At 51.2% G+C, this 16,160-nt stretch overlaps 1 protein-coding gene across 8 annotated transcripts in view; it reads right to left on the minus strand.

Moving 5' to 3' along the window:
* robo2 (roundabout, axon guidance receptor, homolog 2 (Drosophila)) overlaps positions 1 to 16,160 on the minus strand; it is a 583,693-nt gene that overhangs the window by 52,552 nt on the left and 514,981 nt on the right. For 7 of the 8 annotated variants that reach the window (XM_014163401.2, XM_014163406.2, XM_014163402.2 and 4 more), the window contains 5 exons: positions 9,632 to 9,756; positions 9,321 to 9,492; positions 7,364 to 7,552; positions 6,377 to 6,403; positions 1,887 to 1,929 (listed from right to left, as the gene is read on the minus strand). In XM_014163401.2, coding sequence (XP_014018876.1) covers positions 1,887 to 1,929; positions 6,377 to 6,403; positions 7,364 to 7,552; positions 9,321 to 9,492; positions 9,632 to 9,756 — 556 coding nt within the window. The remainder of the gene's footprint in view (positions 1 to 1,886; positions 1,930 to 6,376; positions 6,404 to 7,363; positions 7,553 to 9,320; positions 9,493 to 9,631; positions 9,757 to 16,160) is intronic. The other variant, XM_014163404.2, reaches the window with a different exon arrangement.

The following is a 16,160-nucleotide window of genomic DNA, read 5'->3' on the forward strand; positions in this document are numbered from 1 at the left end:
CATGTAGTAGCCTAAACATATTGCTGTTACATTGACCTGGGTCAATTGACTATGAATAAGAGCCATCCAATATTGCTGTAATAATAAATAAGGCCATGCTCATGAAAAAAATAAATTGTCCTCCCTCATCTTAAATGGCACTGACAGCCACTGGAACACACATAGAGTCGGTTTGGTGGTTTCTTCAAGTTCAATGCTTTGAGACAAAGCCGAAGAGACCCATCGTCCTTAGAGGTGGGTGCAAATCAAAAGGCGCCTCACAACTGCACTCGCTCCTCACAAAAGTCAAGTAGCCAAAACACTCCTGCTCCATGAACAGCCTCCATTTATGCCAGTTATTTTGGCATCCCTTTACCAAACAAAAAAGGAATCCATGCTTGCGGAGTTGTGAGAAGCGATGGCAAGTGAGTTAGCTAGCTAGCTGCGAATTATTGGCCTGAAGTGCTTAACCGGAAGTCCCCCACAATAAAACCTAAACAGACCCTGCCCAGATATCCGTTGAAAATGAGGTGAATAGCCTAATGTTATAGTCTAATGTTATAGTCTAATATTATAGTATAATGTTATAGTATAATGTTATAGTCTAATGTTATATCATAATGTTATAGTGTAATGTTATATCATAATGTTATAGTCTAATGTTATAGTCTAATGTTATAGTATAATGTTATATCATAATGTTATATCATAATGTTATAGTCTAATGTTATAGTCTAATGTTATATCATAATGTTATATCATAATGTTATAGTGTAATGTTATATCATAATGTTATATCAAAATGTTATAGTCGAATGTTATATCATAATGTTATAGTGTAATGTTATATCATAATGTTATAGCATAATGTTATAGTGTAATGTTATATCATAATGTTATATCATAATGTTATAGTCTAATGTTATATCATAATGTTATAGTGTAATGTTATAGCATAATGTTATAGTCTAATGTTATATCATAATGTTATAGTCTAATGTTATATCATAATGTTATAGTCTAATGTTATAGTGTAATGTTATAGTCTAATGTTATATCATAATGTTATAGTCTAATGTTATATCATAATGGTATAGTCTAATGTTATAGTCTAATGTTATAGCATAATGTTATAGTCTATTGTTACAGTCTAATGTTATATAATAATGGTATAGTCTAATGTTATAGCATAATGTTATAGCATAATGTTATAGCATAATGTTATAGCATAATGTTATAGCCTAATGTTATAGTCTAATGTTATAGTCTAATGTAATATCATAATGTTATAGTCTAATGTTATAGTCTAATGTTATAGTCTAATATTATAGTCTAATGTTATATCATAATGTTATATCATAATGTTATAGTCTAATGTTATATCATAATGTTATAGTCTAATGTTATATCATAATGTTATAGTCTAATGTTAAAGTCTAATGTTAAAGTCTAATGTTATAGTGTAATGGTATGTCATTATGTTATATCATAATGTTATATCATAATGTTATAGTTTAATGTTATAGTGTAATGTTATAGTCTAATGTTATATCGTAATGTTATAGTCTAATGTTATATCATAATGTTATAGTCTAATGTTATGTTATAGTCTAATGTTATAGTCTAATGTTATAGTCTGTTATATCATAATGTTATAGTCTAATGTTATGTCATAATGTTATAGCATAATGTCATAGTCTAATGTTATAGCATAATGTTTGACTGGGTTGCTGGGTTTTCACAGTGTTAGGGAGTTGGTTTGAAAGCCCTTCAGAATAGAGGTGATTTGTTGTGTATGCTGTGGGTTTTGATTGGTAGACTGATGATAGGTGTGGAGTTGTTTGGCTCTGCGTGTGGAGAGAAGGGCTCTCTGTCCCTGATGGAACACTGACGGGAAGAACACTCACCTTCCATTGCTCATCAGACCTCCGTCAACACGCTGGAACGTCACTGGGGTCAGAGCAGAGGAGAGGACAGAGGGGGTGCCAAGACATAAAAAGGACGAGAGAAAAGACAAAGCAATACGTTGAGTCTTCACATAGTTTCAATGACATTGATGACCACATCAAGGCTGTATTACCAACACTAATACCAGTTCAACAGAGAGGGTACTGATGATTTTAGCACCCAATAATTAATAAGAATTATCCTTGTGGACGATCGGACCACTACACCCCATACTCATGTGTCCTCCCAATGTCTTCTGCAGCTGGCTGGATATTGATGGCTTCACTAAGGGATGCAGAGGCCTCACAGTGTCCATTCTTATCATGGAAATTTGAAAAAGATGCTGTGAATAAGATAGCAGATTGCGTTTGTTTGCATAAAGTGACACATAATGTATTTCTCCCAAGGACAAGATGCTTGATCAGAGCAGAAACTAATTTCATTTAAAAAAAATGTTGGTGTAAGTTATTATCAGATTTGTGATTAGAAAAACAAAATGATTAGAAAAGGCAGAGGGCTCATTCGTCAGGTACAATTAGATGTGTGGGGGCTGGATGGGAGTGAGTTACAGATCCCTCTAGTAGCAGGGTACTCTGACTAGCATGACTCTCAGAAGCCATGATGTGGCCTGGCCTGTTCCATTACAGTGATCTATAGATAATAAATAATGATATTTGTCAGCAGCTAGTAAAACTTCAGCAGCTCAGAGTAAGAGACCGTTTCATCCTGCTCAACACAGATGATGACAAGAAGACAGAAGACTGAGAATGTAAAACTTCAATGGATCACAGGAAATGCAAAGAAAATAGGTAAAGAAGCCCAGAGTTTTGGAAATCACCCTCTGCAGATGACAGGGGGAGAAGGAAAAAAGAGAACCCTGCTTGAGTTGAGGAGCTGATAGTATTTTGGCTCATTTGTTGTCTAGATGGAGATTAAAGGGAGGAGGAGGGCTGAACATTTCTTCTCTCCTCCACTCAGGTTTATTTCCCGACAAGCCCAGGCACGGCTAAATAAAGTCCTCAGAGAAAACAAGAAGAAAGGAGGGGAGGAGATGGGGTTTTCTAAATGAAGGAAGTGGCTTGGGTGTGACACAGAGAGGGGCTGCTGGTAGGATAACCTCTCCACTGTGTCATCAACCACTACAGATTCAACCAACCAAAACATCTTTACCATAATCATTCTTGAACGGTACACGAGCATGTTGCAGTACGAGAGAAAAACAAACCACAACACAGGATAATGAACTAAAATAAGAAAACTCGCTTCTTAAACCTTTACTGTTCTTTTGCTTCAGACATACCACACTGGTTTATTTGCTTACAGCTTTGACAGCTACACTATAGCTACTTCTCTTTGTTCCACTACCAACAAATGAATCTCTTTCTCTCTCTCCATTTCCTAGGAGGAAGAAGAGGAGGGAGAAGGGAATAGGGTGGCTGATACTGTGCTCTGCTGTGGGGAGGCCTCTGATGTCCATATCTGTGCTCAGACACATTTCTGCTCTGCTGTGGAGGACTTTAATGTTAGCCAGCCTGACGTGGCTGTGCCCAGATAAGCACTTTCTCCAATATGAATACAGATTAATCCCCTTTAATAACCATTAAAGGGGGAGGACATAATCAGCGTATACAAATTCCATCAAATCTTCTTCCCTGCTGGCCGCGTGCCTCCACAAACCCGTGATTTACTTCTCCTGTATGACTGCTTTACTGTAGGAGACAGACGGGAGGACACTGTGTGGGCATCACCTCATCTCCTAGCTCCTAGCTAGCGAACACCCTAAAACGACACACCACTAAAATATAACCACCATAATATTCATATTATATCTATCTACACCAGTCCTATTCGTCCCCTTCAGTCCTTGACTCAAATGTCATCATCCAGTGGACACCACCCTGATCCTCTAGCCTCAGTGCAGTGTGCTTACAATCTAATACATACACACATACACTCTTCAGTTTCATTAGTACGTTTGAGTGGAACACTTATCTCCCAGAGGCCAGAGCACCAGGTGAGAATAGGGAGATCGGGTAGAGAAGCAGGTGTCACACCCTGATCTGTTTCACCTGTCCTTGTGATTGTCTCCACCCCCTCCAGGTGTCGCTAATTATCCCCAGTGTATTTATCCCTGTGTTTCCTGTCTCTCTGTACCAGTTCGTCTTGTTTGCCAAGTCAATCAGCATTTTTCCTTGCTCCTATTTTTCCCTGTCTCTGTTGGTTCTAGTCCTCCTGGTTTAGACCCTTGCCTGTCCTGACTCCGAACCCACCTGCCTGACCACTCTACCTGTTCTGTCTTCAAGCCTGCCTATCCTTTTGTACTGTTTGGACTCGGATCTGGTTACTGAACCCCTTGCCTGGCCTGACCTCGAGACTGCCCTTCGTCTGGTACTGTTTTGGACTCTCGCCTGTCCCTGACCTACCTTTTGCCTACCCCTTGGATTAATAAATATCGGAGCTCAACCATCTGCTTACTGTGTCTGCATTTGGGTCTCGCCTTGTGTCCTTATAGCAGGGAGTGTATCACAGAGATGATGTTTTGACTGGAGTGGCAAGACTACAGCCAGGACCCCCAGCCAGCCTCCCTGCATTGGCCTTATCTCAGTCACACTGCTGGTACTGGACCAGAGAGGAACCCCAGTCTGAGGGACTCATTTCATCTGTAATGGACTCTGTTCTCTTCCATTCTCCATCCCATCCCTCTATCTCTCTCCAGGAGAGTACACTGAGCAGACAGAGGCTTTTCTCTCCTGTATTTACAGTTTATTCCATTGAGAGACAGAGGTTGATTGCTTGCTTACTCAACATTGGTGCCAGTCATGTCCACTTTGGCAGTGCATGTACTGTGAATGCTTTACAATATAGGGCTAACATTGTTACAGTTATCAAATGAACTGCAATTAACATATTAGTCCAGGACGTATAGAGTAGAGGAGCAACTTAACACTAGGAAGAGGGATAAAGAAAACGACCTTCAAAAATACAAACAAGTAGCCATTGAGGATATTTCAGAGGGGGAACATAATCACATATAACTACCAATCAACACCAACACCTGTAGAAAGAGAAGGGCCCCTTCAAGCCCAATGCATACATCTCACAGGAACATCAAGAGGGGAGTCAAGTATCTTAAGGAGGAATACCCACTACCATCAAGAGGAGAGTCAAGTATCTTAAGGAGGAATACCCACTACCATCAAGAGGAGAGTCAAGTATCTTAAGGAGGAATACCCACTACCATCAAGAGGAGAGTCAAGTATCTTAAGGAGGAATACCCACTACCATCAAGAGGAGAGTCAAGTATCTTAAGGAGGAATACCCACTACCATCAAGAGGAGAGTCAAGTATCTTAAGGAGGAATACCCACTACCATCAAGAGGAGAGTCAAGTATCTTAAGGAGGAATACCCACTACCATCAAGAGGAGAGTCAAGTATCTTAAGGAGGAATACCCACTACCATCAAGAGGAGAGTCAAGTATCTTAAGGAGGAATACCCACTACCATCAAGAGGAGAGTCAAGTATCTTAAGGAGGAATACCCACTAGCATCAAGAGGAGAGTCAAGTATCTTAAGGAGGAATACCCACTACCATCAAGAGGAGAGTCAAGTATCTTAAGGAGGAATACCCACTACCATCAAGAGGAGAGTCAAGTATCTTAAGGAGGAATACCCACTACCATCAAGAGGAGAGTCAAGTATCTTAAGGAGGAATACCCACTACCATCAAGAGGAGAGTCAAGTATCTTAAGGAGGAATACTCACTACCATCAAGAGGAGAGTCAAGTATCTTAAGGAGGAATACTCACTACCATCAAGAGGAGAGTCAAGTATCTTAAGGAGGAATACTCACTACCATCAAGAGGAGAGTCAAGTATCTTAAGGAGGAATACTCACTACCATCAAGAGGAGAGTCAAGTATCTTAAGGAGGAATACTCACTACCATCAAGAGGAGAGTCAAGTATCTTAAGGAGGAATACTCACTACCATCAAGAGGAGAGTCAAGTATCTTAAGGAGGAATACTCACTACCATCAAGAGGAGAGACGCAACAGAAGTACCAGACAGACGGAGGTTCATTGAAACATTGATGGTCCAAACAACCATACATAAACACACAGCAACACAGTACAGTTTGACAACCAGGCTGATGACTCAGCTGGGATGGGGACAGTTGTTTGCAGTGCTCAGGCCCTGCCCAATTAAAAATCCAGACCATTTTCAAAGTACGAATTTAGGCAGGGGCTATTTCAATCCATCTCTTCCAGCAGGAAAACAGGTGTGAAATATGGGGTTTTGCCATCTCAAGGTAGGGATTTGATTTGTATTGGGCAAGGCCTGGAGTCTGTCAAACATATATAATGTAGGCAGGAGAGGAGAGTTGAGGAGGGACCTGTGGCAGGAGATGGGGAGGGGAGGGGAGGGGGGTGGGGACGGACAAATGAACAGTACCTGCAGGGGTGAAGGTGAAGGACTGAACTGTAAAACAAGAAGACAGAAAAGTTGTGTGTTAAAAGCCTGCAGAGGTGCTATAAGCAGTGCATTGGGGGGGGGCTCTGCACACTGGGGCTGGGGGACAGGGAGGCCAAAGGGGGCCAGAGGAGAGGGGCCATCAACATGACCCAAAAAGCAGCTCAGAAGCCACAGAGATGTAGAGACAGCACCAAAAAGATAACACAACATACACAAAATGTAACAAACAGAAAGAAAGAACAGGTTACAGCCATTTGACTGACTGTGGCAACATCAAGAACTGTTCAAGTTCTGAAGTCAGACTGCTGTAGGAATTAAAAAAGAGATGTGCAAGAAGAAAAAATACAAACTATTGAGAGATAGAGAGAACAATTTTTGTTGTACTGTTGATTTAAAGTCCTAAAGCCATTGTTGAATAACATTACATGCACTGCTAATGTGCCATCTACTTCCCACTCTCTAATTAAATAGGCTGGCAGAGGAAGGCTGTCCTGACTGGGGTCGAGCACCCACACTCAGTCTGAAATGTCAGGGTCGGTGTGTAGGAGGATGGATGGACTGGCTCCAGCTCCAGCATGGCTCAGTCCTGAGTGACAGGCCAGACCAGCAGAGTCCGTTATACCAGCGACCCCCTCAGGCCATGCCACCCTAGGCTAGTATCAACACCGTGGGAGGATGTGTCAAACATCACAACTTGATTCACGCCAAGACTCTGCTCTGCTTCAAGATATTCCATCTGATCCTCATCATCTCAGACAATAGAAATATCCTCTCACAATAGAGTCAATAAATAAGTATTTTAAACATAGTTTAGGATGCTAATGAGGAAGTTTGTTGAGTACTCTGTATTGCTGGCAAGAAAACAAGCTCCCAGAGGTAGGGTGTGTATTTGCGCATGTACAGTACAGTTTGCATGTTGTGTGCAGAATTGGTGTCTGTGTGCACTCTCCAGTCTGCCTGTCTAACCTGCATAGTTGCTGAGCCCCTTCCTCTTCTTCCTCCTCCAGTATAGCCAGATACTGAAGCCCATGAGGATAACCCAGCAGGCCCCTCCGATCCCCGCTATGAACGCTGGCTGCTTCACCACGTCTGTGATCTGCTCCGTGATGCTGTTGTTCCTGTTCCCACTTATGATCACGTCACGGAAGTCCTTACCTGGGGTGGGAGGGACAGGGGGGACAGGAGGGACAGGAGGGACAGGGGGGATAGGGGGGACAGGAGGGACAGGGGGGACAGGAGGGAGAGGAGGGACAGGAGAAACAGGGGGGGACAGGAGGGACAGGAGGGACAGGGGGGACAGGAGGGACAGGAGGGACAGGGGGGACAGGAGGGACAGGGGGGACAGGAGGGAGAGGAGGGACAGGAGAAACAGGGGGGGACAGGAGGGACAGGAGGGACAGGGGGGACAGGATGGACAGGGGGGACAGGAGGGACAGGATGGACAGGGGGACAGGGGGGACAGGGGGGACAGGAGGGACAGGATGGACAGGGGGGACAGGATGGACAGGGGGGACAGGGGGGACAGGAGGGACAGGATGGACAGGGGGGACAGGATGGACAGGGGGGACAGGGGGGACAGGAGGGACAGGATGGACAGGATGGACAGGGGGGACAGGAGGGAGAGGGGGGACAGGGGGGATAGGATGGACAGGAGGGACAGGGGAGACAGGGGGGACAGGAGGGACAGGATGGACAGGATGGACAGGGGGACAGGGGGGGGGACAGGATGGACAGGGGGGACAGGATGGACAGGGGGGACAGGGGGGACAGGAGGGACAGGATGGACAGGGGGGACAGGAGGGACAGGATGGACAGGGGGGACAGGAGGGACAGGGGGGACAGGGGGACAGGGGGGACAGGAGGGACAAGCGGGACCAGTATGAGGGTGTGTATGCCAAGTTGTTTGTTTAAGCGGTGAAAAAGGATTCAGCATTGTAATAAACCATTTTGTTGTTACAACTGCCAGCTGGTTGGGGACAACGTCAGCACTGTAATAGTCCCCACATATTCACCAAGAGCTCAATTTTACCTCAAGATATGCCTTCGACGTCAACAGGAAAATGTGAATTCTATGCACAGACTTGTAGTTAGGATTGGGCTCCAGGTATAGAGCAGTAGATACGATAAGATACAGTCTTGTCAATTACAGCTAACATATTGACTGAGAGAGTAGAACATGGCTGTGCTGTGAAACCTTATGTGCAGGCAGAAAGGGGAGGGAGGCTAAATCCTACAAGCTGATGACAACCCCTCAGGTGATCCTGCTGTTTGCTTAGCTCAGACTCTAATTTTCTTCAGTAAAATAGACCATGTGAGATGAGAGGCACACCCTGTTCCGGATCGATATTCCAATCGAAGCTCACTCTGACTTGTCTGCCTGACACTATTTCATGGAGTGCAATAAGAATTGGTTCTCAGAAGAGCACACATGACAATATATGTGAAATCTTTGGCTTGGACAACTGAGATGGATTATAGGAGTGACATTGGGGAAATAAGAGTATGCTACAGGCCAAGCCATCAGTTATGGGTGAAATCAGACAATCTGCCCCTGGTCCACATAAATCACACAGAACTACACACAGCCAGGCCGCTACATATCATAATAACAGAGGTATGGTTTAAATACAATCAGTCTGACTGATCATTCATGTCACGCACTCTCTAATAGTAAATACTTTTGCCCCAATCAGTGATAATGTTGAGCATTTAAACAAGCATTTTGTGTTCACTGTCTAGACGCCATGTTAATTGCAGTAATGTTTTATTTTATTTATTTATTTACGATATCCGTCAAAAGTGAAATGGGCTTTTCTGTAATTATGGATGAGTAATCAATAGACCACTTTTACATTCCTACATCATTCTACCATAAATCTCCCTTTAGCTAACCCCCCCTCCCCCACCCTTCCCCGTCTCTTACCGATGACGATGGGCTGAGGTTCACTCTTGACCCCCACCCCTGCGCTGGTGCTGGCAGCAACCTCCACCCGATACAACACCCCCACCTGAAGCCCCCCCACAACCACCGACCGGATGGCTGCATCCACCGTCTTATTCACGTGGAAGCGTGTTTCATTCCCTAGGCACCAGATCTGAAGAGAGGGAGAGAGACAGAGGAATAGAGCGTTCTGTCACTGTGGGGTCAGGTAGAGTATTATATTGATTCTGATGGCATCTCAGTAAGCCAGAGTCATCAGGTTACATTCAGTCTATCTTCTCTCAGTAACCTGCCTTGTACTCCTGGATGATGCCGTTCTGGTGGTCTGGAGGAGGGGGGTCCCAGGAGATGCTGATGGAGGTGCTGTTCTGGTTGCCCACCATCAAGACTGTAACCTGCAGGGGAGGGGCACTGGGAGCTGGGGTTGAGGGGAGACAGATGGGGGGGGGGCAGTAGACTGGTCAGGGAAGAGGGATAGCATTCCATTCTCTGATACACACACAACCTCACTCACTCACTCACTCACTCACTCACTCACTCACTCACTCACTCACTCACACACACACACACACACACATCACTCACTCACTCACTCACTCACTCACTCACTCACTCACTCACTCACTCACTCACTCACTCACTCACTCACTCACTCACTCACTCACACACACACACACACACACACACACACACACACATCACTCACTCACTCACTCACTCACTCACTCACTCACTCACTCACTCACTCACACACACACACACACACACACACACATCACTCACTCACTCACTCACTCACTCACTCACTCACTCACTCACTCACTCACTCACTCACTCACTCACTCACTCACTCACTCACTCACTCACTCACTCACTCACCACTCACTCACTCACTCCCACACCCACACACACACACACACACACACACACACACACACACACATCACTCACTCACTCACTCACTCACTCACTCACTCACTCACTCACTCACTCACTCACTCACTCACTCACTCACTCACTCACTCACTCACTCACTCACTCACTCACTCACTCACTCACTCACTCACTCCCACACCCACACACACACATGCAAGACACTCATGCTCTCTCTCACATCATCTTTATTGTGAGGGGTGTGTGTAGTTGTTAGCAGGTGGAAGACCCAGGTGGCTGTGGGGAGAGCAGCAGCTCATTAGAAGGGGATTTACATGGAGAACAGTCAGGTCTGACATGTCCATCTTTAACATTTCACGATGATTTAATATCCCAGCCCTGCTCCTGCTCCAACACAGAGGCATTCACACACAGAATAGTGCTATTGATTTTCAGAGTAACAGCCAGGCAGAGTCAGACAAGTCTCCTCAGTCAAGCTATGACTCCTCCATTGACTCAGCCAGGGTGGCATGTGGGTCAACAGGCTTATAGGATGAGCCGTACAGCAGTGCAGTCATTCGTGAGGAAAATATGAAGACATTTATTTTGGGGACAATTGAAACACAGGGCTAGGTAAACATATTGACTGGTTTCATCGATCAGGCAGGTGGAAGTAAAGCCAGTAGGATAGAGAGCGGGGGGGGTCTAAACCGAGAAACAGCTCTATAGATGGGGTTTGTATATGGCCTGAGAGATAGAGCCCAGAGCCCACAGCAGACACAAGCCCCTGAGAGACAGGGCCCAGAGCCCACAGCAGACACCAGCCCCTGAGAGACAGGGCCCAGAGCCCACAGCAGACACCAGCCCCTGAGAGACAGGGCCCAGAGCCCACAGCAGACATCAGCCCCTGAGAGATAGAGCCCAGAGCCCACAGCAGACACCAGCCCCTGAGAGACAGGGCCCAGAGCCCACAGCAGACATCAGCCCCTGAGAGACAGGGCCCAGAGCCCACAGCAGACACCAGCCCCTGAGAGATAGAGCCCAGAGCCCACAGCAGACACCAGCCCCTGAGAGACAGGGCCCAGAGCCCACAGCAGACACCAGCCCCTGAGAGACAGGGCCCAGAGCCCACAGCAGACATCGGCCCCTGAGAGACAGGGCCCAGAGCCCACAGCAGACATCAGCCCCTGAGAGATAGAGCCCAGAGCCCAAAGCAGACACCAGCCCCTGAGAGACAGGGCCCAGAGCCCATAGCAGACATCAGCCCCTGAGAGATAGAGCCCAGAGCCCACAGCAGACACCAGCCCCTGAGAGACAGGGCCCAGAGCCCACAGCAGACAACAGCCCCTGAGAGACAGGGCCTAGAGCCGACAGCAGACACCAGCCCCTGAGAAACAGAGCCCACAGCAGACACCAGCCCCTGAGAGACAGGGCCCAGAGCCCACAGCAGACACCAGCCCCTGAGAGACAGGGCCCAGAGCCCACAGCAGACACCAGCCCCTGAGAGACAGGGCCCAGAGCCCACAGCAGACATCAGCCCCTGAGAGACAGGGCCCAGAGCCCACAGCAGACACCAGCCCCTGAGAGATAGAGCCCAGAGCCCACAGCAGACACCAGCCCCTGAGAGACAGGGCCCAGAGCCCACAGCAGACAACAGCCCCTGAGAGACAGGGCCCAGAGCCCACAGCAGACATCAGCCCCTGAGAGACAGGGCCCAGAGCCCACAGCAGACAACAGCCCCTGAGAGACAGGGCCTAGAGCCCACAGCAGACAACAGCCCCTGAGAAACAGAGCCCACAGCAGACACCAGCCCCTGAGAGACAGGGCCCAGAGCCCACAGCAGACACCAGCCCCTGAGAGACAGGGCCCAGAGCCCACAGCAGACACCAGCCCCTGAGAGACAGGGCCCAGAGCCCACAGCAGACATCAGCCCCTGAGAGACAGGGCCCAGAGCCCACAGCAGACACCAGCCCCTGAGAGATAGAGCCCAGAGCCCACAGCAGACACCAGCCCCTGAGAGACAGGGCCCAGAGCCCACAGCAGACATTAGCCCCTGAGAGACAGGGCCCAGAGCCCACAGCAGACAACAGCCCCTGAGAGACAGGGCCTAGAGCCCACAGCAGACACCAGCCCCTGAGAAACAGAGCCCACAGCAGACACCAGCCCCTGAGAGACAGGGCCCAGAGCCCACAGCAGACACCAGCCCCTGAGAGACAGGGCCCAGAGCCCACAGCAGACACCAGCCCCTGAGAGACAGGGCCCAGAGCCCACAGCAGACATCAGCCCCTGATAGACAGGGCCCAGAGCCCACAGCAGACACCAGCCCCTGAGAGATAGAGCCCAGAGCCCACAGCAGACACCAGCCCCTGAGAGACAGGGCCCAGAGCCCACAGCAGACACCAGCCCCTGAGAGACAGGGCACAGAGCCCACAGCAGACACCAGCCCCTGAGAAACAGAGCACACAGCAGACACCAGCCCCTGAGAGACAGGGCCCAGAGCCCACAGCAGACACCAGCCCCTGAGAGACAGGGCCCAGAGCCCACAGCAGACACCAGCCCCTGAGAGACAGGGCCCAGAGCCCACAGCAGACATCAGCGCCTGAGAGAGAGGGCCCAGAGCCCACAGCAGACACCAGCCCCTGAGAGACAGGGCCCAGAGCCCACAGCAGACACCAGCCCCTGAGAGACAGGGCCCAGAGCCCACAGCAGACAACAGCCCCTGAGAGACAGGGCCTAGAGCCCACAGCAGACACCAGCCCCTGAGAGACAGGGCCTAGAGCCCACAGCAGACACCAGCCCCTGAGAAACAGAGCCCACAGCAGACACCAGCCCCTGAGAGACAGGGCCCAGAGCCCACAGCAGACACCAGCCCCTGAGAAACAGAGCCCACAGCAAACACCAGCCCCTGAGAGACAGGGCCCAGAGCCCACAGCAGACACCAGCCCCTGAGAGACAGGGCCCAGAGCCCACAGCAGACACCAGCCCCTGAGAGACAGGGCCCAGAGCCCACAGCAGACACCAGCCCCTGAGAGACAGGGCCCAGAGCCCACAGCAGACATCAGCGCCTGAGAGAGAGGGCCCAGAGCCCACAGCAGACACCAGCCCCTGAGAGACAGGGCCCAGAGCCCACAGCAGACACCAGCCCCTGAGAGACCGGTCCCAGAGCCCACAGCAGACAACAGCCCCTGAGAGACAGGGCCTAGAGCCCACAGCAGACACCAGCCCCTGAGAGACAGGGCCTAGAGCCCACAGCAGACACCAGCCCCTGAGAAACAGAGCCCACAGCAGACACCAGCCCCTGAGAGACAGGGCCCAGAGCCCACAGCAGACACCAGCCCCTGAGAAACAGAGCCCACAGCAGACACCAGCCCCTGAGAGACAGGGCCCAGAGCCCACAGCAGACACCAGCCCCTGAGAGACAGGGCCCAGAGCCCACAGCAGACATCAGCCCCTGAGAGACAGGGCCTAGAGCCCACAGCAGACACCAGCCCCTGAGAAACAGAGCCCACAGCAGACACCAGCCCCTGAGAGACAGGGCCCAGAGCCCACAGCAGACACCAGCCCCTAAGAGACAGGGCCCAGAGCCCACAGCAGACACCAGCCCCTGAGAGACAGGGCCCAGAGCCCACAGCAGACACCAGCCCCTGAGAGACAGGGCCCAGAGCCCACAGCAGACATCAGCCCCTGAGAGACAGGGCCCAGAGCCCACAGCAGACACCAGCCCCTGAGAGACAGGGCTCAGAGCCCGCAGCAGACATCAGCCCCTGAGAGACAGGGCCCAGAGCCCACAGCAGACAACAGCCCCTGAGATACAGGGCCTAGAGCCCACAGCAGACACCAGCCCCTGAGAAACAGAGCCCACAGCAGACACCAGCCCCTGAGAGACAGGGCCCAGAGCCCACAGCAGACACCAGCCCCTGAGAGACAGGGCCCAGAGCCCACAGCAGACATCAGCCCCTGAGAGACAGGGCCCAGAGCCCACAGCAGACACCAGCCCCTGAGAGACAGGGCCCAGAGCCCACAGCAGACACCAGCCCCTGAGAGACAGGCCCAGAGCCCACAGCAGACAACAGCCCCTGAGAGACAGGGCCTAGAGCCCACAGCAGACACCAGCCCCTGAGAGACAGGGCCCAGAGCCCACAGCAGACACCAGCCCCTGAGAAACAAAGCCCACAGCAGACACCAGCCCCTGAGAGACAGGGCCCAGAGCCCACAGCAGACACCAGCCCCTGAGAGACAGGGCCCAGAGCCCACAGCAGACACCAGCCCCTGAGAGACAGGGCCCAGAGCCCACAGCAGACATCAGCCCCTGAGAGACAGGGCCCAGAGCCCACAGCAGACACCAGCCCCTGAGAGATAGAGCCCAGAGCCCACAGCAGACACCAGCCCCTGAGAGACAGGGCCCAGAGCCCACAGCAGACACCAGCCCCTGAGAGACAGGGCCCAGAGCCCACAGCAGACATCAGCCCCTGAGAGACAGGTCCCAGAGCCCACAGCAGACAACAGCCCCTGAGAGACAGGGCCTAGAGCCCACAGCAGACACCAGCCCCTGAGAAACAGAGCCCACAGCAGACACCAGCCCCTGAGAGACAGGGCCCAAAGCCCACAGCAGACACCAGCCCCTGAGAGACAGGGCCCAGAGCCCACAGCAGACACCAGCCCCTGAGAGACAGGGCCCAGAGCCCACAGCAGACATCAGCCCCTGAGAGACAGGGCCCAGAGCCCACAGCAGACACCAGCCCCTGAGAGATAGAGCCCAGAGCCCACAGCAGACACCAGCCCCTGAGAGACAGCGCCCAGAGCCCACAGCAGACACCAGCCCCTGAGAGACAGGGCCCAGAGCCCACAGCAGACATCAGCCCCTGAGAGACAGGGCCCAGAGCCCACAGCAGACAACAGCCCCTGAGAGACAGGGCCTAGAGCCCACAGCAGACACCAGCCCCTGAGAAACAGAGCCCACAGCAGACACCAGCCCCTGAGAGACAGGGCCCAGAGCCCACAGCAGACACCAGCCCCTGAGAGACAGGGCCCAGAGCCCACAGCAGACATCAGCCCCTGAGAGACAGGGCCCAGAGCCCACAGCAGACACCAGCCCCTGAGAGACAGGGCCCAGAGCCCACAGCAGACACCAGCCCCTGAGAGACAGGCCCAGAGCCCACAGCAGACAACAGCCCCTGAGAGACAGGGCCTTGAGCCCACAGCAGACACCAGCCCCTGAGAGACAGGGCCCAGAGCCCACAGCAGACACCAGCCCCTGAGAAACAAAGCCCACAGCAGACACCAGCCCCTGAGAGACAGGGCCCAGAGCCCACAGCAGACACCAGCCCCTGAGAGACAGGGCCCAGAGCCCACAGCAGACACCAGCCCCTGAGAGACAGGGCCCAGAGCCCACAGCAGACATCAGCCCCTGAGAGACAGGGCCCAGAGCCCACAGCAGACACCAGCCCCTGAGAGATAGAGCCCAGAGCCCACAGCAGACACCAGCCCCTGAGAGACAGGGCCCAGAGCCCACAGCAGACACCAGCCCCTGAGAGACAGGGCCCAGAGCCCACAGCAGACATCAGCCCCTGAGAGACAGGTCCCAGAGCCCACAGCAGACAACAGCCCCTGAGAGACAGGGCCTAGAGCCCACAGCAGACACCAGCCCCTGAGAAACAGAGCCCACAGCAGACACCAGCCCCTGAGAGACAGGGCCCAAAGCCCACAGCAGACACCAGCCCCTGAGAGACAGGGCCCAGAGCCCACAGCAGACACCAGCCCCTGAGAGACAGGGCCCAGAGCCCACAGCAGACATCAGCCCCTGAGAGACAGGGCCCAGAGCCCACAGCAGACACCAGCCCCTGAGAGATAGAGCCCAGAGCCCACAGCAGACACCAGCCCCTGAGAGACAGCGCCCAGAGCCCACAGCAGACACCAGCCCCTGAGAGACAGGGCCCAGAGCCCACAGCA

The sequence above is a fragment of the Salmo salar genome, chromosome ssa20 (genome assembly GCF_905237065.1).
Source record: "Salmo salar chromosome ssa20, Ssal_v3.1, whole genome shotgun sequence".
NCBI classification, from domain to species: domain Eukaryota; kingdom Metazoa; phylum Chordata; class Actinopteri; order Salmoniformes; family Salmonidae; genus Salmo; species Salmo salar.